General features: G+C 46.7%; 3 protein-coding genes across 10 annotated transcripts; 2 read left to right on the forward strand and 1 right to left on the reverse strand.

The window, feature by feature from the left end:
* The first annotated feature begins 1,209 nt into the window (after positions 1-1,209).
* Positions 1,210-7,685, forward strand: LOC136448230 (solute carrier family 25 member 16-like). Its single transcript, XM_066447511.1, has 7 exons — positions 1,210-1,622; positions 2,040-2,132; positions 2,747-2,880; positions 3,929-4,178; positions 4,473-4,632; positions 5,595-5,663; positions 6,320-7,685. The coding sequence occupies exons 1-7, from the start codon at positions 1,412-1,414 to the stop codon at positions 6,573-6,575; spliced, it is 1,173 nt and encodes a 390-aa protein (XP_066303608.1). The 5' UTR covers positions 1,210-1,411; the 3' UTR covers positions 6,576-7,685.
* Positions 7,420-12,055, reverse strand: LOC136448229 (cytochrome c oxidase assembly protein COX18, mitochondrial-like). The gene is made up of 6 exons (XM_066447510.1): positions 11,774-12,055; positions 10,377-11,222; positions 10,034-10,184; positions 9,577-9,701; positions 8,514-8,621; positions 7,420-8,041 (listed from the first exon to the last, which is right to left on the reverse strand). The coding sequence occupies exons 1-6, from the start codon at positions 11,816-11,818 to the stop codon at positions 7,850-7,852; spliced, it is 1,467 nt and encodes a 488-aa protein (XP_066303607.1). The 5' UTR covers positions 11,819-12,055; the 3' UTR covers positions 7,420-7,849.
* Positions 12,056-12,137: 82 nt separating this feature from the next.
* LOC136448231 (alpha-N-acetylneuraminide alpha-2,8-sialyltransferase-like) lies at positions 12,138-22,619 on the forward strand. Of its 8 annotated transcripts, XR_010757846.1 has the most exons (12): positions 12,139-12,295; positions 13,945-14,239; positions 14,377-14,545; positions 16,326-16,520; positions 16,812-16,956; positions 18,686-18,798; positions 19,006-19,101; positions 19,304-19,413; positions 19,873-20,007; positions 20,187-20,305; positions 20,800-21,158; positions 21,273-22,619. XR_010757846.1 is itself a non-coding variant. In XM_066447519.1 (11 exons), exons 3-11 carry the CDS (start codon positions 14,442-14,444, stop codon positions 20,938-20,940), a joined length of 1,158 nt encoding a protein of 385 aa, XP_066303616.1. In that variant the 5' UTR covers positions 12,138-12,295; positions 13,945-14,239; positions 14,434-14,441; the 3' UTR covers positions 20,941-22,619. The 8 variants fall into 8 exon arrangements, 7 of the variants coding, with proteins under 7 accessions (XP_066303616.1, XP_066303615.1, XP_066303611.1 ...); XM_066447519.1 differs by having other exon boundaries at positions 12,138-12,295; positions 14,434-14,545; positions 20,800-22,619; XM_066447518.1 differs by having other exon boundaries at positions 12,138-12,295; positions 13,945-14,189; positions 20,800-22,619.
* Positions 22,620-23,336: the final 717 nt, after the last annotated feature.

Genomic DNA, 23,336 nt, shown 5'->3' on the forward strand with positions numbered 1-23,336 from the left:
TTGGATACATTCCGCTAGAGGGCGCAGCTGCATACGTGTCTGAAAATTTGTGGGGGTATGAATGGGGGGATCTGAGTAGCCTGACGTGGTAGACAGGCCAGGTAGACAGGCCAGCTAGCCAGGCCAGGTAGACAGCCCAGCCTTTTCCGCAAACCCTCTACATGCGTTGTAACCCGAACTACATCTTATGATGACCGGACCCTCTATGCAAGGAGTCTATAACCTCCTTGCTCTATGTATGGTCTGGTCGGCCCTCTTATTAGCTTAGCCTCTACCAGGCTCCACATGGCGCTGGAAAATAACAGAAATTCGCCAACTAGACATGCCTACGGAGTTTGGGGGCACAGTTTGCGACTTTCAAAGTTTGTGTCCTAGACCTTCTTTGTACACGATAACGCAAGAATGCCTGAATGGATTGTCTTCATACTTGATAGGTGAGTAGGTCTTCTTGAGACCTCGAAATTATTTTGGGCCCCCATTTTTGAGTGGTAGATAATAGCTCTTGGGAGGGAGAGTAGATTGTGTAAATGACTACCTAATTTGCATAATCAGTGGCAAAATATTTTAACTCTATAATGGTAAAATGATGGGGATTTAATACTTGCAGCATTTGGAAGTTGAGTAAATGTGGACATTATCGGATGCAAATCATGCAAATGAGGGCCTCATTTACATAATTTATGAGGAAATGCTACAATGGCCTTCTTTGCTAAGATAAGACTTTTATACTTTGAACAACTTGTGTTATTTGGGTAGAGAAGACATAATTCATGCAAATGAGGCCCTTATTTGCATAATAAATGGAAAACATTTATGATAAGTCACTCAAAAAGGCTAACATCAGTCGGCGAAGGTATGGGTTCGTGGAACTCTAGTTTACCGTCGGCGTTGTCAGGAACCCCCCATTCAGATCTTCATTGAATACAACAATAAAACACGTTAAAAGCGATCCATGCGGTGTGTGTATGCGCGTGCTATTGTCCATTCAATGTCCATTCAATGCAAACTGACACTCTAAAGTTATGTGATCTTATGTCACCCCGTAAAAAGGGCGGTATAACCCTGTCCTAGCGAAAGCACGTCGACTGATGATGATGAACGTTTTGGTACAGCCAAACCAATAGAAAAACAAAAACAAGTTAATCAATATATAGATTGATTAATTGATGTGATCCGATGTTTAACTTGTTCCTGCCTTCTTCCGCACCCGTGGGTGACTCAGATCCGGAAGTGACGTCACCGCGCCCTGAATCAGGCTACAGACCGTTGCAAGCCGGCCGGTGCACAGGTGGCGAAAGGCATTCCCGGATTTCCACTTTCTCTTGCGTTGTTTCTTGTATTTTCTGCCTTTAAGAACATGACCACTTTCTCCTGTGGCTGCCGTGAGTGACGCAAGTCTCTGCAGACTGGAATGTGTGAGAACATGGGCGAGGTCGCGGGTCCGGCTCCTAGCGGCTTCAGTCTGACGTGCTTCCGGGGCGAGCGGCACTTCAGCCCGCAGAACGACGCGGGGCGACCCGGTCCGGTCCGCCGGCCGAGCAGCGGGGAGGCCCGCGGGGCGGGCAGCAGGGATGGCCCGCTGGAACGGGTGCCGGAGTGGGCCAAGGCCCTGCTAGCTGGAGGTGGGCCGGGGTACACGCTTTAGGAAGTGGGGAGGGGGGCGAGGGAGGGGGGCGAGGGAGAGGGATGTAGGAAGCGAAGGGGCGAGAGGGGATATGGAGGGGTGGTTAGGGGGAAGGGGTAAGAGGGCGCTGGGGATCTGGAGGGGGCGAGAGAAGCCCTCCAACAGTCGCCGCGGCACTCTCGGCCTGTAGCTTGTAGTACCATAGTGCCGCTCATGTCCTCATGAACCCTTCAAGGTAATTAAGACTTTTTGTGAATTTAAAAAATCAGGTTTGTATTATTATTCATAGTTCATCAAGATTAAAGTCATTTCCATAATCATTATTTGTATAATCATAAGTTAGTCTTTTGCATGCATCCTCACTGTTAAAGCTTCACCAAGAGTAATGTGTTTTTTGTTTTGTGTTGTTTTCCAGGCATCGCCAGCTGCTGTGCAAAAACTGCCGTGGCTCCGTTAGACAGAACTAAGATCCTTCTCCAGGCTCACAACAGCCACTACAAACACTTAGGTCAGATCTTTTTACTCTACTAGTATACTATATACGCTTCACCTCGCTAAAAGTTTAACCATGTATGTATGTATGTATGTATGTATGTATGTATGTATGTATGTATGTATGTATGTAGTATATGTCTTTGTATTGTTGCATACTAGTAGCTTCATTAGCTTTGTACCTAAGCAAAGACACAGGTTCATGGGTTAAGGTACAGGAACCTGAACAAGGGAGCCATTTGGTAGCACACTCGTAATTGCTATGGAGCTAGGCAGTAGGGACAAGGTTAAGCTGAAGGATTGAGTAAGACCGCAGGTTTCGGATGTTTTAATGTCTCCAGCTTCAAAGCTACTCCTATCTACCATATAGCTTGCTGTGTGAATCATTGTAGAATGTCTCATACTATTCTATAGTACTGTTCTATACTGTTCTGCAGTGCCGTTCTGCAGTGCCGTTCTGCAGTGCCGTTCTGCAGTGCCTTTCTGCAGTGCCGTTCTGCAGTACTGCATGTTCTCCAGTACCGTTCTGCAGTGCCGTTCTGCAGTGCCGTTCTGCAGTGCCGTTCTGCAGTACCGTTCTGCAGTACTGTCCTTTAGTACTGTTATGAAATGTCGTGCTCTATTCTGCAGGTATTTACTCCACCCTGGATGCCATCTGGAGGCGGGAGGGCGTGCGAGGATGGTACAAGGGGAACTGGTGTCAGATGGTGCGAATCTTCCCCTACGGAGCCGTGCAGTTCATGGCCTTTGAACAGTTCAAAAAGGTCAGAAACATCAAATATGTGTGTGTGTACATGTGTCTGTGTGTGTGTGTACATGTGTGTGCATGTGTCTGTGCTTGCGTGTGTGTGATGGTACGCTAGTCTTTAACTGGAACAAAGGATCTTGAAAATTACTCCAGTCCTCACTACAACAGTCACATTTTAATGAATTAAATGTTATCAGTGCACAAAGCAAAGCTCTTTGATACCAACAAGCTTTTGACCAGTCCTTCGGTCCCTCTCAAGTTGATTGACCCGAAGCCTATGTCACCTGACCTGAGCAGAAGTGTGAAGTCAGAAGTGAGCAACTGCATAGCAACTCCCCATGCAGACCCTCACACCTGCGCTGGACCATGTTTGTTTCCTCCCCATGCAGACCCTCACACCTGCGCTGGACCATGTTTGTTTCCTCCCCATGCAGACCCTCACTCCTGCACTGAACCATGATTGTTTCCTCCCCATGCAGACCCTCACACTAATGCTGAACCATGATTGTTTCCTCCCCATGCAGACCCTCACACCTGCGCTGAACCATGTTTGTTTCCTCCCCATGCAGACCCTCACACCAGTGCTGAACCATGTTTGTTTCCTCCCCATGCAGACCCTCACACCAATGCTGAACCATGTTTGTTTCCTCCCCATGCAGACCCTCACACCAGTGCTGAACCATGTTTGTTTCCTCCCCATGCAGACCCTCACACCAGTGCTGAACCATGATTGTTTCCTACCCATGCAGACCCTCACACCAATGCTGAACCATGTTTGTTTCCTCCCCATGCAGACCCTCACACCAGTGCTGAACCATGTTTGTTTCCTCCCCATGCAGACCCTCACACCAGTGCTGAACAATGTTTGTTTCCTCCCCATGCAGACCCTCACACCAGTGCTGAACCATGATTGTTTCCTCCCCATGCAGACCCTCACACCAGTGCTGAACCATGATTGTTTCCTCCCCATGTAGACCCTCACACCAATGCTGAACCATGATTGTTTCCTCCCCATGCAGACCCTCACACCAGTGCTGAACCATGTTTGTTTCCTCCCCATGCAGACCCTCACACCAGCGCTGAACCACCCCCACCTGGCCAAGCTGCTGGCGGGCTCGCTGGGCGGAATGGCCGCCGTCATCCTGACCTACCCTCTCGACATGGTGCGCGTGCGGCTCATGTTCCAGGTCAAAGGTGAACACCTGTACGAGGGGATTTGGCACACGTTCCGAACCATCTGGGCACGGGAGGGGGGCATCCTGGCCTTCTACAGGGGCTTCGTACCGACTCTCATCGGCATGGTTCCCTACTCAGGTGAGTGGTATAACCCATTTCTGATATACTTAGGTTTGTTTGTTTGTTTATTGAGATCTCCATTAGATTGTTAGGTTGCTATGCCTGGTCCCCCTGTTTGTTTGACATTTGACACCTTTGACATGTCCTGACCCCTTCTACCTACACACGTCTGTTGTTCTTCACCTTTGACATGTCCTGACCCCTGCTGCCTTGCACGTCTGTCCTTGACCTTTGACATGTCCTGACCCCTGCTACCTTGGACAAGTCTGTCCTTGACCTTTGACATGTCCTTACCCCTGTTGCCCCTCGCAGGTCTGTCGTTCTTCACCTTTGACACGTTGAAGCAGCTGCTGCTGGAGAGCGGTCCGCGGATACTCCTGCAGCATGGTCGTCATGACGACGACAGGGCTCTGCGTGCTCCGGTCAACCTTGTGTTGGGAGGGGTCGCCGGCGCTATCGCACAGACTGTATCGTAAGTACAGGCACTAAGCATAGGCAATAAGCACAGGCACTAAGCACAACAGGCACTAAGCACAACAGGCACTAAGCACAACAGGCACTAAGCACAACAGGCACTAAGCACAACAGGCACTAAGCACAACAGGCACTAAGCACAGACACTAAGCACAGGCACTAAGCACAGGCACTAAGCACAGGCACTAAGTACAGACACTAAGTACAGGCACTAAGCACAGACACTAAGCACAGGCAATAAGCACAGACACTAAGTACAGACACTAAGTACAGACACTAAGCACAGGCAATAAGCACAGACACTAAGCACAGACACTAAGCACAACAGGCACTAAGCACAGACACTAAGCATAGGCAATAAGCACAGGCACTAAGCACAACAGGCACTAAGTACAGACACTAAGCATAGGCAATAAGCACAGGCACTAAGCACAACAGGCACTAAGCACAACAGGCACTAAGCACAACAGGCACTAAGCACAGACACTAAGCACAGGCACTAAGCACAGGCACTAAGCACAGGCACTAAGTACAGGCAATAAGTACAGGCACTAAGTACAGGCACTAAGTACAGGCACTAAGTACAGGCAATAAGCACAGACACTAAGTACAGGCACTAAGCACAGGCACTAAGCACAGGCAATAAGTACAGGCAATAAGTACAGGCACTAAGCACAGGCACTAAGCACAGGCACTAAGTACAGGCAATAAGCACAGGCACTAAGCACAGGCACTAAGCACAACAGGCACTAAGCACAACAGGCACTAAGCACAACAGGCACTAAGCACAACAGGCACTAAGCACAACAGGCACTAAGCACAGACACTAAGCACAGACACTAAGTACAGGCACTAAGCACAGGCACTAAGCACAGGCACTAAGTACAGGCAATAAGCAAAGGTAATAAGTTTTGCCATTGTTGTTGTTTTCATTTCTTTACTCCGTCTGTTTGACCTCAGGTACCCCCTGGACGTGACCAGAAGAAGGATGCAGCTGGCAGTGCTGACCTCCAACGCTGAGAAGTTCAGGTGCGCCCCCTACTGGTTACCCTCATGTCTGCATACCGAATAACAGCTTCCTCCTGCAGCTGTTTATGTCTGCTTTGTGCCGGACTAATTTGCACGTTGTCTAGATTCTAGTTTGTTGGCTGTTTGCTTGGGTATTTTGCCTTTTCTTGAATCTGACAAATCTTCAAATTCAGTGTCAGTAATGTCTGACAGTAAGTCACCAGAAGGGATGTATGATGAGACAATGTTGGTCAGTAATGTCTGACAGTAAGTGTCAGTAATGTCTGACAGTAATGTCTGACAGTAAGTGTCAGTAATGTCTGACAGTAAGTCACCAGAAGGGATGTATGATGAGACGATGTTGGTCAGTAATGGATGACGGTGTCAGTGATGCCTGACAGTAAATGTCAGTAATGCCTGACGGTAAGTGTCAGTAATGTCTGACAGTAAGTCACCAGAAGGGATGTATGATGAGACGATGTTGGTCAGTGATGCCTGACAGTAAGTGTCAGTAATGCCTGACAGTAAGTGTCAGTAATGCCTGACAGTAAGTGTCAGTAATGCCTGACAGTAAGTGTCAGTAATGCCTGACGGTAAGTGTCAGTGATACCTGACAGTAAGTCACCAGAAGAGATTCATTAGACGATGTTGACATGCTCTCTTCTCTTCTCCTCCAGTGGTTGTGTGCGGACCCTGCTGACGGTTTACCGGACGGACGGCGTGAAACACGGGCTGTACCGCGGGATCAGCGTGAACTATCTCCGGGTCATTCCGCAGGTCGCCATGTCCTTCTGCGTGTACGAGATGTGCAAACAGCTCCTCGGGATGGACCATCCAGCCTCACAAAACTCACAAAAACCAACCCAAAACTCACAACAAAACATGCAAACTCCAAACTCACAAAACCCTGCTCAAAGCTCCAAACTCTCCTGACCAACCATGCACACCCCTGGATATAAATGGACTGCTCGGGTACCCCACATGACAGACCAGGGCACTTCAGTGCTGCACACCCCTGGATATAAATGGACTGCTCCGGTACCCCACATGACAGACCAGGGCACTTCAGTGCTGCCCACCCCTGGATATAAATGGACTGCTCCGGTACCCCACATGACAGACCAGGGCACTTCAGTGCTGCACACCCCTGGATATAAATGGACTGCTCCGGTACCCCACATGACAGACCAGGGCACTTCAGTGCTGCCCACCCCTGGATATAAATGGACTGCTCCGGTACCCCACATGACAGACCAGGGCACTTCAGTGCTGCCCACCCCTGGAGATGGATCGGGTTGATCCATATGATGTAAAGGAAGTTACAAGTCCACAGAAGTCCATTTTTTAGTTTAGGATGATCTGGCAAACCAAACAGTAGTCTCAGAAATCTGATTACCGTAACCTGGACGGCACCTGAATGTCTGATTATCTGCACAGTCTGCACAGCATCTGCAATGTTTTATTATCCACTGAAAAACTCAAAATGTCATTTTAACGATAGGTTGCCTTTGAGAACGTGTAGACTATTTTTAACAGAAAGAAGGAAGAGGAACAGAAAGAAAGAATATAAACTTACAAAATAGAAGTTTTCTATAGAGCAAGCCAGCTGCAGCTGACGGGCCAGGTGGCTGCTGTCGGTATTGACTTGTTTATGAGATCTATTTATTGGTCCTGAATGTACGTGTGCTGTCTGCCTAAATAAATGAAACCAGAGAAATTTTATTTTTAAAGAAGCAATAGAAAAATAGATGTTGATAGATGAGATCTGGGCAGAATGTACAACATGATGGGAAGTTTTATTTGTAGCATCTCCTTGCTCACAGGTTATGAAAACTATTTAACACTTTTAAAAATAATCGTCATTGTAGGGCTTATATAAGAGCCTATTAATATATTATGTAGTTCTAGTGTCAGAGAGAAAGTAACAGCTTCAATGTTAGGGACAAATAAACTGCAATACCAGATGTGTAGTTTATTGATGCCAATGTTATTTATTGTTTTTAAACTTGAATAAAAGCCTTAGAAAAGGAGACATTCTCATGACCTGAAGTGTGCTATTCCATGATTGTTTTATTTTGGACAGTTATAACACTTATGAAGAGGACGATGAAGGCTTCCAGTTATAACAGCTGTAACACGATCTTCACCACGGCCACATTAGGGCAGATTGCTGCTCCACAGAAGCCGAAGTTATCAGCTCTCTGCTGTCAGGATTTTCCTGGCGGTTTTCCCTCCCGTCCAAGTTTCTGCCGTGCGGTGGCGGCCATATCTCGGAAGGGGGTGGGGGAGTCCCTGGGGGTGGGGGGGATGCGACAGGCTTTCCGTAACCGTGGCAACTTGAGGAGGATGTTTTGGGTGAGCCCGACAGCTGAAGAAGACGTCCAATAGAGCGTCATGGCCTGCGGGAAGGGGGATAAAAGGATTTATCAGCCTGTTGCAGTTAAAAACAGTTCTGGTCCGATGCACAATCTTGACTTGTGTATTGCACAATCTTGACTTGTGTATTACACAATCAGTAGACATGTTTAAAGGCTACATTTTGACATCTAAAATCATCAAACACATGTGCGGGAGGTGCCATGTACAGCAGGGGGGGAACTGGGATGTGCCATGTACAGCAGGGGGGCACTGGGAGGTGCCATGTACGGCAGGGGGGCACTGGGATGTGCCATGTACAGCAGGGGGCACTGGGATGTGCCATGTACAGCAGGGGGGCACTGGGAGGTGCCATGTACAGCAGGGGGGCACTGGGAGGTGCCATGTACAGCAGGGGGGCACTGGGAGGTGCCATGTACAGCAGGGGGCCACTGGGAGGTGATATTGATTACCAGGCTGATTATTGATTATTGGCCATTGTGAAAAGGTTCCTACCGCTGGCATGTAGGCTGCCACCATCACCATGACGACAGACACGCCCCTGAAGAAGTTGGTGACGACTTTCTGAGTCCGAGTCTTCTCTGTCTGCTGGAGGCTGTGCATCTAAAGGCAGACATACAGTCTTACAGGCTGTGCATCTAAAGGCAGACATACACAGTCATACAGGCTGTGCATCTAAAGGCAGACATACACAGTCATACAGGCTGTGCATCTAAAGGCAGACATACACGGTCATACAGGCTGTGCATCTAAAGGCAGACATACACGGTCATACAGGCTGTGCATCTAAAGGCAGACATACACAGTCATACAGGCTGTGCATCTAAAGGCAGACATACACAGTCATACAGGCTGTGCATCTAAAGGCAGACATACAGTCTTACAGGCTGTGCATCTAAAGGCAGACATACACAGTCATACAGGCTGTGCATCTAAAGGCAGACATACACAGTCATACAGGCTGTGCATCTTAAGGCAGACATACACAGTCATACAGGCTGTGCATCTAAAGGCAGACATACACAGTCATACAGGCTGTGCATCTAAAGGCAGACATACACGATCATACAGGCTGTGCATCTAAAGGCAGACATACACAGTCATACAGGCTGTGTATCTAAAGGCAGACATACACGGTCATACAGGCTGTGCATCTAAAGGCAGACATACACAGTCATACAGGCTGTGCATCTAAAGGCAGACATACACAGTCATACAGGCTGTGCATCTAAAGGCAGACATACACAGTCATACAGGCTGTGCATCTAAAGGCAGACATACACAGTCATACAGGCTGTGCATCTAAAGGCAGACATACACGATCATACAGGCTGTGCATCTAAAGGCAGACATACACAGTCATACAGGCTGTGCATCTAAAGGCAGACATACACAGTCATACAGGCTGTGCATCTAAAGGCAGACATACACAGTCATACAGGCTGTGCATCTAAAGGCAGGCATACATGTACATGTACGTGTGTGTGTGTGCATGTGTGTGTGTGCATGTGTGTGTGCATGGAGTATGTATTATATGTGCACATATGACATGACTCACCTCCACGATGAGCAGGTTGAGGGTTCCCAGCAGGACGGGCAGCAGCAGGGTGGGGTCAGCGGCCGTCAGGTCAGTGAACCACAGGGCCCCCTGGGAGGCCATGTCCGGCTGCAGGACGGGGGAGGCTGGGAAGGGGAGGAAGGTTACACCAGAAATCAACTGTTCTCCAACTCAAAGATTCACCTCACTGGTGACCAATCTTCATCCGCTATTGAACCAAAGTGCTGTGGACAGGTGACCTGCCACATGCATGTAATGATGAAGCTATTCATGGACATAAAAAAGAAAACCCCACATACCCCCCTCCCCACCTACCTGCCCCCTGGAAGGTGGCAGTCATGAGCCACCCCCTAACCCAAACCCCGCCCCCCCCCCCACACACACACACACCAGCAGGGTCCCCCTTCCACATGTATACGCCCCCCCCCCCAGCCTACTAACCCCCCTCCCCACCTACCTGCCCCCTGTGCGCCCTGGAAGGTGCCAGTCATGTGCCTGAGAGCGAAGGACACACAGATGAAGAGCGGGAGCTGCACCCACACCAGCAGGCTGCCCTTAAACGGGTGGCAGTTGTCTCGGATGAACAGCGACGTGCGGAATTCTCGCATCTACAGGGAGGATTTCAACATTCAACAATAAGTACAGACATTTCTGATAATAAACTGGAAAAATGGTTCTGCATTAAGAGGAATTAGAAAGTACTGAATGTTATGCTTTCTTTACTGAGAACAGTACGATCTCCTCTCCTGGTAAAGTGGCCATTCGGATTAAAGTGTGACCTTGCCTCTGCTGCCACTGACCTTGACATTGAACTTTGCCCTCATCTGTTTCTCGGTCCAGCCGCGCTGCTGCCCGGCGATGGCGACCCGTCGGCGCAGCGCGGCGGCGAACCGGGCGAGCTCGGGCTGGAGTGTCTCGACGCGGGCGATCACGTGCGCCTGGTACACCGCCAGCGGGAGGGTCAGGCCCAGCCGCAGCGCCACCGTCGTCATGGCGATGGTGGCCCACCAGGGCAGGCCGGTGTGGAGGTGCACCTGCTCCAGCAGCCCCATGGCCGCCCGCACGGGGGGTGACTCCGGGCCAAACATGTCCGCATACCAGCCCGACGGGGGCGCGGCCGTCTCCGTGGAGACGTGTCTCTTAGCAACAAGACTGGAGACATCCTGAGGTGTCAGGCAGGGAAGAGTGATTGGGAGAAACGTCCTATTTCTTGAGAAAATCCTGGGTAAGATTGAGGCCTGTTGAGGTCTCATGTTACAGAGGTGAAAGTTTGTGGGTTCTGCGGAGGCCTGTTGAGGTCTCATGTTACAGAGGTGAAAGTTTGAGGGTTCTGCGGAGGCCTGTTGAGGTCTCATGTTACAGAGGTGAAAGTTTGTGGGTTCTGCGGAGGCCTGTTGAGGTCTCATGTTACAGAGGTGAAAGTTTGTGGGTTCTGCGGAGGCCTGTTGAGGTGTCATGTTACAGAGGTGAAAGTTTGTGGGTTCTGCGGAAGACTGTCTGCAGGCTGGGAGACAGGAAGCACCCTGGGATAGCGGGTGAGTGGGACTCCTGAGGAGAAACGTTCTGGTGAAGGAAACCTGCAGTCTGCTGGTGGCGACATGGCGGCAGCTGGGCCGACCCCACAGCCGCGACATCGGGGTCAGAACCTGCAGGAAAAAAGGAAAGTCAAAGTGATTTTGAACCAATTTAGCTCACTTAAAATCTACATGTATTGTTTTACTGGTCGTACCAGAGAAGACAGGTGCTATATGTAGTATTTACAGGAACTTCATTGTACCAGCGGAATTCCACTAGCTCTTTTGGACAATGAACAGTGGGCCGTGGCTTAACGTTCCGTCCCTTTCCTGGGGTGAGTGGTCCAAATTTAGCAAAACAATCAATTACTCAGTTAACGGAAGGGACTAGTTATAACACAGTTCAGTTATTCTAAATTAATAGTCATTTAAAAAACAAGCTGATTTTACGTTGCAAAATGCGCTGCAAACATTCTTCTCAGACTGCAATGCAAAAAAACATTAGAAGCCTTGCGATGTACAATCTTTATAATAATGGACAATCCCATATTAGAAAACGTGTCACATATCAAAAACACAAATCCTTGTTGTTGTGACGATGGTTGTCTCGGCACTTTAATATAGCTATAGTTAGGTTACGCCCCCCTCCCCACCTCCTTCCCTCAAACAAACAACAGTCTTACCTGAATAACGGAACTTTTCCTAAATACCAAGGTGGCAAACATCATGCGGATTTATGGTAGGACCACGTGAAGACGGTCAGCACTCAGAACAAGCTGAAATACTGGCCGGAAAACTAAAATCCGAAATCTTTCATCTCCCTGGGGGCAGCCATCTTGAAACCGCTTCAAAGCGCGTTAAAATTATCACAAATAACGTTAATCAACTAATACAGCAAATAATTCTAAACAATAATTTTTTGCAGACAAGTAAACTTTTTTATGTTACTAGTGATTATAGTTGTAACATATAGTTCTAGCTCACGTTTAACGAGATTCGACTTCTACTTGCCGATGCGGTATATATGACCCTTGACCCCCAGATACACAGCAGGACATAGTGGACATGAGGAAGCGGGAATCGTGGTCCGAAACCCTTGTTTTAACGGTTCCTTTCGTCCCGCGGGATTTCCTGAGTTCGCGCTGAAATCTCTGTCGTGGTCTGTTTTATCAGACAACAGGCAGGGTGAGTCAGGGAGGTCAGAGGTCAGTACAGAACAGGTGCGGCAGGAAATCATAACGGGACCAAAAATAACGGCCCAGTTTATAGCCTTGCCTGGTGGGGTTCGGGTCGGGAAGATAAGCGGTATATAAAACAACAACGTGTATGGTTACTCCAGCCAGACGCAGGAACTCAGTCATTGCTACAAGTACGGACAGGGGTAGCCGTGGCGACTCTTTAATCGGGTATATTTTGCTGTATGTCTAAGAAGACTTTTTTACATTAGAGGGTAATGTAAAAGAGTCTTTAGACATACAGCAAAATATACCCGATTAAAGAGTCACCACGGCTAGGACAGGGGCTGCTAGCCGCGAGGGGCTGCTAGCTAAGTAGACTACTACATTAGCTTTAACACCAAGCAGGTGTTGGGAGGCTAAATCGGTACGTTTTTCTTCCTACCCTTTCCTGTGTTTCATTGCTGCCCTTTCCTGTGTCAAACTGACCCATTTATTCAACCTCCCCACGTCTGCTTGGAGATAAGGGCCATCGTCAGTGTTGGTGTCGGTATGCTCAGAAAGCCATTTATCATCTCGTGACCTCACGGGAGTAAATGTGGATGGAAGGTGATGATGATGATGATGTAACCTCCTTGCTTGTCAACATGGAAGTGAAACATCAGTTTTGGTTTGACTGTCTGTCCAAGTCTGTGTGTATGTGATTTTGTTTTCTTTCTGTGATTTCCGTTACTGTTTGACCAATATTGCAGAATTGCCACACATGAGCTCAGAGCTGCTATTTTTGTCTGTTGAAGGAAAGCAGTATTGGTAAGTGGGCGAAGTCTGCCGTCCCTAACTGCCTTGTTTATATGGAAATACTGTAGATAACGAACAGTCCACCTACGCGTGTCTCCAAATTCTTCTCATACCAAGCTGTCTGTAGAACTAACTGCCACTGAATACAGCAAAGTAGTCCCAATGCTAAGCCATGTGAGGCGCTGCCAAGCCACACAGCGTAGCTGACCTAGGAGCCGAGAGACTGGCCAAAGCTGTCGACGTCTTCCGAGAGTCTCTAAGTGTAAAGGGCAGGTATACAACAGGAATACTGTTAGTCACAGATTGTACCACGGTCATTTGAATAGCAGAATTATTACCTTCACCAAGAAGGTAATGTATTCGGTGCTGTTTTTGTGTGTGTGTGTGTGTGTGTGTCTGTGTGTGTGTGTGTGTGTGTGTGTGTGTCTGTGTGTGTGTGTGTGTGTCTGTGTGTGTGTGTGTGTGTGTGTGTGTGTGTCTGTGAACAGCATAACTCAAGAAGCTATGGATGGAGCCTTGTGATATTTGTTAAGTGGGTAGGGCTCAGGAAAATAAAGTTCAAGTTTGATAATGGGTCCCCTAGCGGCTTTCTAAAGTACTGCTGCGGAACATCTGGTTTTGGTATCTCGTGTTCTAAAAATGCTATGGTCATAATTTTTAAGTGGAAGATAGCATCAGCGGTGATTTATTGTGTTATGATTATGTATATATGTTCCTTTTAATCTCACAATCTGTTTATATGTCTGTATTTGTACATATGATGAACCCTGTAAGACTAGTCGTGATACGACAAAGGGTATCGTAATAAACGAATAAACAAACGAGTAGGTTTGGGAACATTTGGAGCCCCTTATATCATCTTCCTGTTGTTGACATTGCAGCTGCCTGTACCAGGATGTAGTCTGAGGGTTTGTCTTCACCTGCAGCTGCAACATGTCACCTGAAGACACCTGCTGTTCCACCTGACACCTGGGATCAAGTTTCACCTGAAAACACCTGCTGTTCCACCTGACACCTGGGATCAAGTTTCACCTGAAGACACCTACTGTTCCACCTGACACCTGGGATCAAGTTTCACCTGAAGACACCAGCTGTTCCACCTGACACCTGGGATCAAGTTTCACCTGTTAGAACATGGAGACCTAGTGTGACCTCAAGAAACGCTACAGTTTTCAGGTATCCTTTAAACCACCTTGCCACAAACGTATGGCATGTCTGATGTTCCACTGAAAAACTCTGTAAGAGGACAAGTTTGAGCAAAGATGTATTAAATTGCACCATGGCCTCTGACATCTGACCTTACTACCCTACAGATTGCTGCATTGACCTTTGCTTCGACTGCCTGCACAACTTGACCTTTGCCCTAGCAGGTGTGATAATGCGGGCACAGCAATGGCTTCTGGCTGTTGTCGTGACGACAGGGCTGCTACTGCTGTACTACATGCACGCTGTGGGGGGGCCGGGACACTCTGTATTACTCAGGTTAGTATGGTGGAGCTACTACTGTACTACTGCTGTACTACTGCTGTACTACTGCTGTACTACTGCTGTACTACTGCTGTACTGTTGCTGTACTACTGCTGTACTACTTTTGTACTACTGCTGTACTACTACTGTACTGTTGCTGTACTACTGCTGTACTACTGTTGTACTATATGCACGCTGTGTGTGTGGGGGGGACACTCTGTATTTACTCAGGTTAATATAGTGGAGCTACTACTGTGCTGTTGCTGTGCTTCTGCTGTACTACTACTGTACTACTACTGTACTGTTGCTGTACTACTGCTGTACTACATGCACGCTGTGGGGGGGGCGGGACACTCCGTATTACTACAGGTTAGTATGGTGGAGCTACTACTGTACTGCTGCTGTACTACTGCTGTACTACTACTGTACTACTACTGTACTGTTGCTGTACTACTGCTGTACTACATGCACGCTGTGGGGGGGGGGGGACACTCCGTATTACTACAGGTTAGTATGGTGGAGCTACTAATGTACTACTGCTGTACTACTGCTGTACTACAGCTGTACTACTGCTGTACTACTGCTGTACTACTGCTGTACTACTTTTGTACTACTGCTGTACTACTACTGTACTGTTGCTGTACTACTGCTGTACTACTGTTGTACTATATACACGCTGTGTGTGTGGGGGGGACACTCTGTATTTACTCAGGTTAATATAGTGGAGCTACTACTGTGCTGTTGCTGTGCTTCTGCTGTATTACTGCTGTATTACTGGAAAACTGCTGTATTACTGCTGCTGTATTACTGCTATATTACTGCTGTATTACTGCTGTATTACTGCTGTATTACTGCTGTATTACTGCTGTATTACTGGAAAACTGCTGTATTACTGCTGTATTACTGCTGTATTACTGCTGTATTACTGGAAAACTGCTGTATTACTGCTGCTGTATTACTGCTGCTGTATTACTGCTGCTGTATTACTGCTGTATTACTGCTGTATTACTGCTGCTGTATTACTGCTGCTGTATTACTGCTATATTACTGCTGTATTACTGCTGTATTACTGCTGTATTACTGCTGTATTACTGCTGTATTACTGGAAAACTGCTGTATTACTGCTGTATTACTGCTGTATTACTGCTGTATTACTGGAAAACTGCTGTATTACTGCTGCTGTATTACTGCTGCTGTATTACTGCTGTATTACTGCTGTATTACTGGAAAACTGCTGTATTACTGCTGTATTACTGCTGCTGTATTACTGCTGTATTACTGCTGTATTACTGCTGCTGTATTACTGCTATATTACTGCTGTATTACTGCTGTATTACTGCTGCTGTATTACTGCTGTATTACTGCTGTATTACTGCTGCTGTATTACTGCTGCTGTATTACTGCTGTATTACTGCTGTATTACTGCTGTATTACTGCTGTATTACTGCTGCTGTATTACTGCTGTATTACTGCTGTATTACTGCTGCTGTATTACTGCTGTATTACTGCTGTATTACTGCTGCTGTATTACTGCTGTATTACTGCTGATGTGTTACTGCTGTATTACTGCTGTATTACTGCTGTATTACTGCTGCTGTATTACTGCTATATTACTGCTGTATTACTGCTGTATTACTGCTGCTGTATTACTGCTATATTACTGCTGATGTGTTACTGCTGTATTACTGCTGATGTGTTACTGCTGTATTACTGCTGTATTACTGCTGTATTACTGCTGCTGTATTACTGCTATATTACTGCTGTGCTACTGCTGACTTGTTCGTGTGTTTGTTAGTTTGTTCTGGACAGCAGAGGTGGATGCGTATCCCGAAACCTGCATCCTCTTCAACAAGTCACGGCTGTTTTCCGAACAGCTGGTCTCCCCGGCAACCACCCAGCAGCCAACCACAGCGCCCATCGACATCAGGACCCTCGGGCAGGAGCTGCTGTTACCATGGCAACTGAACAGATCTGCTGCTCAACATCTCATGTAAGGTTTTGATATGAACTCTAAATGTAATTTTTGAAATTCATGCATACAATTACTAGCTTTGAATGTTGCCCACATTCCTGATCAACAGTTTTTGTAAAGGAATGAGCAATCCCCTGCTACTGTGACGTCACGTTATTCAGATAGAACACCTGACTCAGTGAACAGCGGATCAAAAGTTGCTGAAAGTCTATGGTGCCCCCGTCTCTGTTGAGGGATTATAAAGCCCTGATGTAGATGACTTCTGTTCTGTTTCTTATATTTTGACGTTTGTCGTGTATTTCTGTGCAGGCAGGAACTCAACAATTGTACCAGCACCCAGGCTGATGCCGTCATCACCCGTGCCAACACCAGGGTCGGGCAGAGCATTCGCTACTACATCCAGCACGAGAAAACCTTCCTGGCCAACCGCGCGTTCTACAACACACTTCCCAGGGTGAGTACAGAACATACAGGTTAAGTACAGAACATACAGGGTGAGTACAGAACATACAGGGTGAGTACAAAACATACAGGGTAAGTACAAAACATGCAGGGTTAGTACAAAACATACAGGGTGAGTTCAGAACATGCAGGGTAAGTACAAAACATGCAGGGTTAGTACAAAACATACAGGGTAAGTACAAAACATGCAGGGTTAGTACAAAACATACAGGGTAAGTACAAAACATGCAGGGTAAGTACAAAGCATACAGGGTAAGTACAAAACATGCAGGGTAAGTACAAAACATACAGGGTGAGTACAGAACATGCAGGGTAAGTACAGAACATACAGGGTGAGTTCAGAACATGCAGGGTAAGTACAGAACATACAGGCCAGGGTGCGAAATACTTTTTTGAGCCAGGTTGCACGGTGTGCAACCTAGGTAGAAAGCTAGGTTGCCCGTCAGAATTTCAGGTTGCCCCACCTAAAATTCACTGATTTCTTGAAATTATATTTTGTAAGTACATAGTATTAATACATAGCCTTCAACAATATAACTGGTGCTTAAATGTGTTTTTGTTTCAAAATAAAATTCAATGATACACAATGTAAATAAAACACCACAACCCACAACAAACAAACTTATACAATTCATGTGTAACACGGCTATTTTTTTAGTACAAATAAATCCTTTTTTCAACACCCATAGACTTTTTGCTTTTTCTGCTCTAGCAAGAGTTACACTGCAATAGGACTTGTACCTGTACATTATTCTCATCCCTCACATAAAAGTTGCTACTGGGCCTATTTTCAAAGTCTAATAAAAGTACCCCCGGAATAAAATCACCTATATTCTTTATTACAAAATTCACAGGTGAGTTATTAATGATGTACATGTATGATAAGCCTAAAATAAATACAATAGTCTATGTCATTGTCCAGTTTTCATCTCACCGTCTCAACATTGTTTATTCTATAATCATTGTTGCAAAGTAAAGAATTTTTAAATCCCAGCTTATTATTAGTCAAGTGGCTCCATCTCCACTTCTGTAATTTTTAATTTTGCCCCCAAAAAAGCACTAGCAACATTTCGCCCATAGAAATACACAGCAACTCAAACACTGCCCTCTACCAGTAGTTGCCGGTACTGCAGATTACACGTCATTACTCTCGCGCAATCACACGATATTCAGCGAGAGTCGATGAATTCAACATGGCGGCCAAGAGCCGAGCGCTAAGCCGCGCTCTCTTTCCGACGAATTTTGCGTTCCAGGCACAATAAAACAGGTTGACTATGGATGCAAACGAGTAAAAAAGTATCGGTAACTTTGTTAACTTGTTTAGTTGGGGGTCGATTTATATGTTTGGTTTGAAAATTTACGAGACTGAGAGCGAGTGTGTGTGCACACCACACGGGTGTGTGAGCTTCCTTGGTCCAATTATTTTCTACTTCGTCCAAGTAATTGCCGCAAAATAGATTTCTCCGGCCCAAAATTTTGGTAGCGCACCGCGCAACCTGGGTTAAGAGATAAGTTGCGCCAACCATAATATTGTTGCGCTGCGCAAGTGCGCAACCGGGTATTTCGCACCCTGTACAGGGTAAGTACAGAACATACAGGGTGAGTACAGAACATCCAGGGTGATGACAGATGCCCAAACAGTGCTGCTGAAAATTATAAATTTTAGTCTCAACTGTTTCCCTGGTTTTGCTGAAAGTCTGCCTGTTTCCCGGCGCCTGCAGGAATCTCCCCTTCCCAGGACACCGTATGGCCGCTGTAGCGTGGTCGGAAACGGAGCTGTGTTGCTAGGCAACAGGTGTGGCCAAGAGATTGACAAGGCAGACTTTGTCTTCAGGTGAGTTCTTCTCTACTCACAGGGAAATTCCGACCCTTACTCGCCTCATGCAACAGGTACAAAACCCTCCTCACCCTTCCGGGATCTAGGTTATTTTACAACTTGTTTTGTACAAGGTTAAGTCGATCATTTGTGTATGCGAGCCGTGAAGTATGTATTGATGCTTCCAAAAACAAGTGACACGCAGTTTATTTGTTCTGTCCGCAGGAGTAACCTGCCTCCCCTGACTGGGAACTTCACCCGCGACACGGGGCAGAAGGCAAACTGGACCACAGCAAACCCCATCTCTCAGCTCAACTGGAGGTATATAGGTGCACTAGTGCACCCACAGTCAAAAATTAGGTGCACAGCTCCAATTTTGGGTGCACTGGGTGCACATGCACCCACTATTTCGAGCCCTGCATACATACATAGTACATACATACAATACAAGTCATTTACTGTGCCGTTTATTCCCACATAACCTTTGCCCTCCCTGACCCATGCCCTTTGACCTTTGCCCCAGGTTCAACCTGCTGAGCAACAAGCCGGCCAATAAGGAGAAGTTTGTGCGTCACGTGCGGCAGTACAGCGGCCTGCTCGTGGCCTCAGCCTTCGGGGTCAAAGCCGCTACAAGTACGGATAGCAATCTAGCAATCTAGCAATCTATGATCATAGCGTGGAACTCGTTGTCTAGCACTGCAGGAGCATACTCACTAGATAGCTTTAAACAACGCTTACAGCCAGATGTGCCAAGGTTAGGTGTGACACTACAGGTTGTTCAGTGTAATATAACCATCTGCTGCTGCACTGTGAGCCTGCAAAGCCGGTGCGTCAGCAAGAGGGGGGTTACACTGGCTATATACAGATACAGAATCTATCTATAAATGCCTCTGTTTTTACATGTCTTAAACAATGCACATGCATCGAGCTAATCTGCAGCTGATAATTTTATATGGGATACCACATGTTACACTCTCTTATTGTGTGATGCTCTTTTGAATGGAAGAGAAGCGAAAACGTTCTAATGACGTTTGCCATTGACTTTCTGACCGAAACCTGACCAGATTTGCTGCTATGTTGGTCCGACTGCAGCGGTGTCGGTTCGAGCACAGCGAGTTCTGCGGGAGAGGAAGCTGAGCCTGGCCGTGGTGTACGGGAACCCTCGCCACTTCGCAGCCGTGCGCGACTACTGGGCGTACAACGGGCTCAGCATGAGGCTGTCCACGGGTGAGGCTACAGCTTAACTACTCACCATGTGTGAGTGTGTGTGTGTGTGTGCGCATGTGTGCATGCATGTGTGCGTGTGTTTGTTCGTGTGTGTTCTTGTGTGCTGTGTGTGTAATTCTGTGAAACTGTGTGTCTGTTTTATTTGCATTGAACAGTAGCTCACTGTACCCCTCCCTCAGGCATCTACCTGACGACCATCGCCCTGAGCACCTGTGACGAGGTGCACCTGTTCGGGTTCTGGCCCTTCGACGTGGACCACTCAGGAGAAAAGCTGCTCTATCATTACTACGACAAGCCGGTTAGTGTTTTCTTTGGCTGCCATTTTGTCTCACATGATCTCCCCTGACCAATCAGGACATGGCTGTCTGTACCTCCCTGTGGTGATTAGTTGCCCCTCTGTCTCACATGATCTCCCCTGACCAATCAGGACATGGCTGTCTGTACCTCCCTGTGGTGATTAGTTGCCCCTCTGTCTCACATGATCTCCCCTGACCAATCAGGACATGGCTGTCTGTACCTCCCTGTGGTGATTAATTGCAACTATGTCTCACATGATCTCCCCTGACCAATCAGGACATGGCTGTCTGTACCTCCCTGTGGTGATTAGTTGCCCCTCTGTCTCACATGATCTCCCCTGACCAATCAGGACATGGCTGTCTGTACCTCCCTGTGGTGATTGGTTGCAACTATGTCTCACATGATCTCCCCTGACCAATCAAGACATGGCTGTCTGTACCTCCCTGTGGTGATTGATTGCAGCTATGTCTCACATGATCTCTCCTGACCAATCAGGACACGAAGGTGAACCCAATCCTGGACCCCGCCTTCCTGCACAACCTGCCCAAGGAGTTCCTCAAGTTGGTGGAGTTGCACCGGAGCGGCGTTCTTAAGATCCATCTCGAGACGTGCCAGCAACCGGAGCGGCGTTCTTAAGATCCATCTCGAGACGTGCCAGCAACCGGAGCGGCGTTCTTAAGATCCATCTCAGCAAACGTCTTAAGATCCATCTCGAGACGTCTCAGCAAACATCTTAAGATCCATCTGGAGGCAACAAACTTCTAAATAAAGACTTACTTTGAGTACATTTTCTAGCACCTCCCTAAGGACCACACTGAGGAGTGGCAGGATGCAGAACGGGGGGATTTCTGCAGGTGTGTTTAAGGACTGACACCTGGGGGGATTTCTGCAGGTGTACTGAAGGACTGACACCTGGGGGGATTTCTGCAGGTGTGTTTAAGGACTGACACCTGGGGGGATTTCTGCAGGTGTATTGAAGGAAACATTTCTGCCCTGGTGGCACAAACTGAGATCACAACTGGCTGCTGTTCACATCCAGTTTTACTTTTAGTCCCTCTCATTGAAAACAAGTTCTTCAATGGGCCTCCTTAATGGCCGGAATCTGTGTAGATGTGTTTTTAAGCCTTGGATGATTCATGTCCATTAGTTCAGTTTTATTAACTAACTTCTGAGAATTTTACCGTGCTGCAAAGACAGTGTATAGTCTGGGTTTCACTGAACCTGTCTAAAACACACAAAATATTGTATTCTCTACCTGAATACACTAAAATGTAGTCAGGTAGAAATTATGTAAAAATAGTCCAGTGACTGATGTAAATATGATGTTTTACACAATGACAGAGAAATGTACGAAATGTATTCCTTATAACGGTGAGCAAATGACTTATCAAGAAATGTACTTTCTGCACATGCCCAAATTAGGAAATGTACTTTTCTGTACATGCCCAAGTACTCTCAATGCTACATCTGTAAATGTTTTCATGTACTCAAAATTCATGGCTGCAAAATTTCAACCAAAGTTTTAACAACTGTGTCTGTATGAAACTACATGTATGATATATTTATTATACCTGTAAAAAACTACATTGTATAGATTGTTGGATGCATGGAAGTGAACAGTGTTAACACACATCTTGAGGTGCAATTCTATTAAATGTATAACATTAATGTTTGTATACATACAGAGGAAATGTTGCAACCTGATTGTCATTAAGTTCTTCCACAGATCTGAGGGTCACTGTTTGAGGCATTTGTGCAATCAATATGTGCCACTCATGATGAGGGCAGGCATTATGTTATGTAAGCTATGTGCAAATTTTAAATTTACTGGTGCTGATCGAAAGTCATGATAGAAACTGTTCTGCACAGGGAAATGTTATTAAGATTTTAACTTGATTACAGAGTCAGATATTTATCTTGCTTCAAAACAAAACGAAACAAAACAAGAGAATTCTATTCAGTATACAAGTATGTCTAATTTGTTTGTGACATAACTAGTACTTTGCCACATTTTGTTTCAATGCTTTGTGAACACACTGGAGAGTCATGGTTCCTTGTGCGCACACTGTTGGGAGTCATGGTTCCTTGTGCACACACTATAATGGGGAGTCATTGTACGTTGTGCACACATTGCTGGGAGTCATGGTTCCTTGTACTTTTTAATTGTGCACACACTGCTGGGAGTCATGGTTCCTTGTGCACACACTGCTGGGAGTCATGGTTCCTTGTGCACACACTGCTGGGAGTCATGGTTCCTTGTGCACACACAGTAGTGAAAGGATGTTGCCTATTGAATAAAGACAAGCTGATGATGACTCAGATTGTGACTGTGTTCTGTTTTGTGCGGTAGGCCTGTGAAATCTACGAATTCAGATTTGGGCCTTAGCAGATACTAATGGAATTCCAGCTTCTTTGAAACTTCGCCGGTTAGGGCTCACGACACCATTAGCTTAAAACCACACCCGCCAAAGCTGGCCATTCCAGCTATAAACAAAGACATTTTTTTTTAACTGAAGTTCTTCTTCAGCACCAAGGAAAGCTGCCAGGTGGTTCAAAATCAACCTTCGTCTTTGCAAGACCGCCCGATTGTCATCCTAGTTCCAGGCTAGTCTGGTTCCAGCGCCACTTTTACTGACCAGTCTAACTGCATGGTCAGGACCTTTTCGCCTAGTGGTATTAAAGTGCGTTGGGTTTGTGCGTGCTGGCGGCCTGGGTTCGATCCCGGGAGCTGGGAGACTACTACTCGCCCTGTGCGTTTCATCTCCCTTGGTAGCGAGGATGACACTCAGGCTATCCAAGACTTACCCAAATTAAAATATCAGCACAATCCATCCAGACACTATAAGCTGAGGTATGCCACAGATATACGGAAACGCAGACACAGCAAAAAAAGTAATACCTCCATTTTTCATGGAGCTAACAACAGAAATGTGTACTTAAAACAAACGAACAGAGAACATTGTTAAACTTTACTCCATACACCTACATACACGGGTTCCTGGTCACAGTACAAGCGCGCCCCCTATCCTTTT

This window comes from Branchiostoma lanceolatum, chromosome 14 (assembly GCF_035083965.1).
Source record: "Branchiostoma lanceolatum isolate klBraLanc5 chromosome 14, klBraLanc5.hap2, whole genome shotgun sequence".
Taxonomy (NCBI): Eukaryota; Metazoa; Chordata; class Leptocardii; order Amphioxiformes; family Branchiostomatidae; genus Branchiostoma; species Branchiostoma lanceolatum.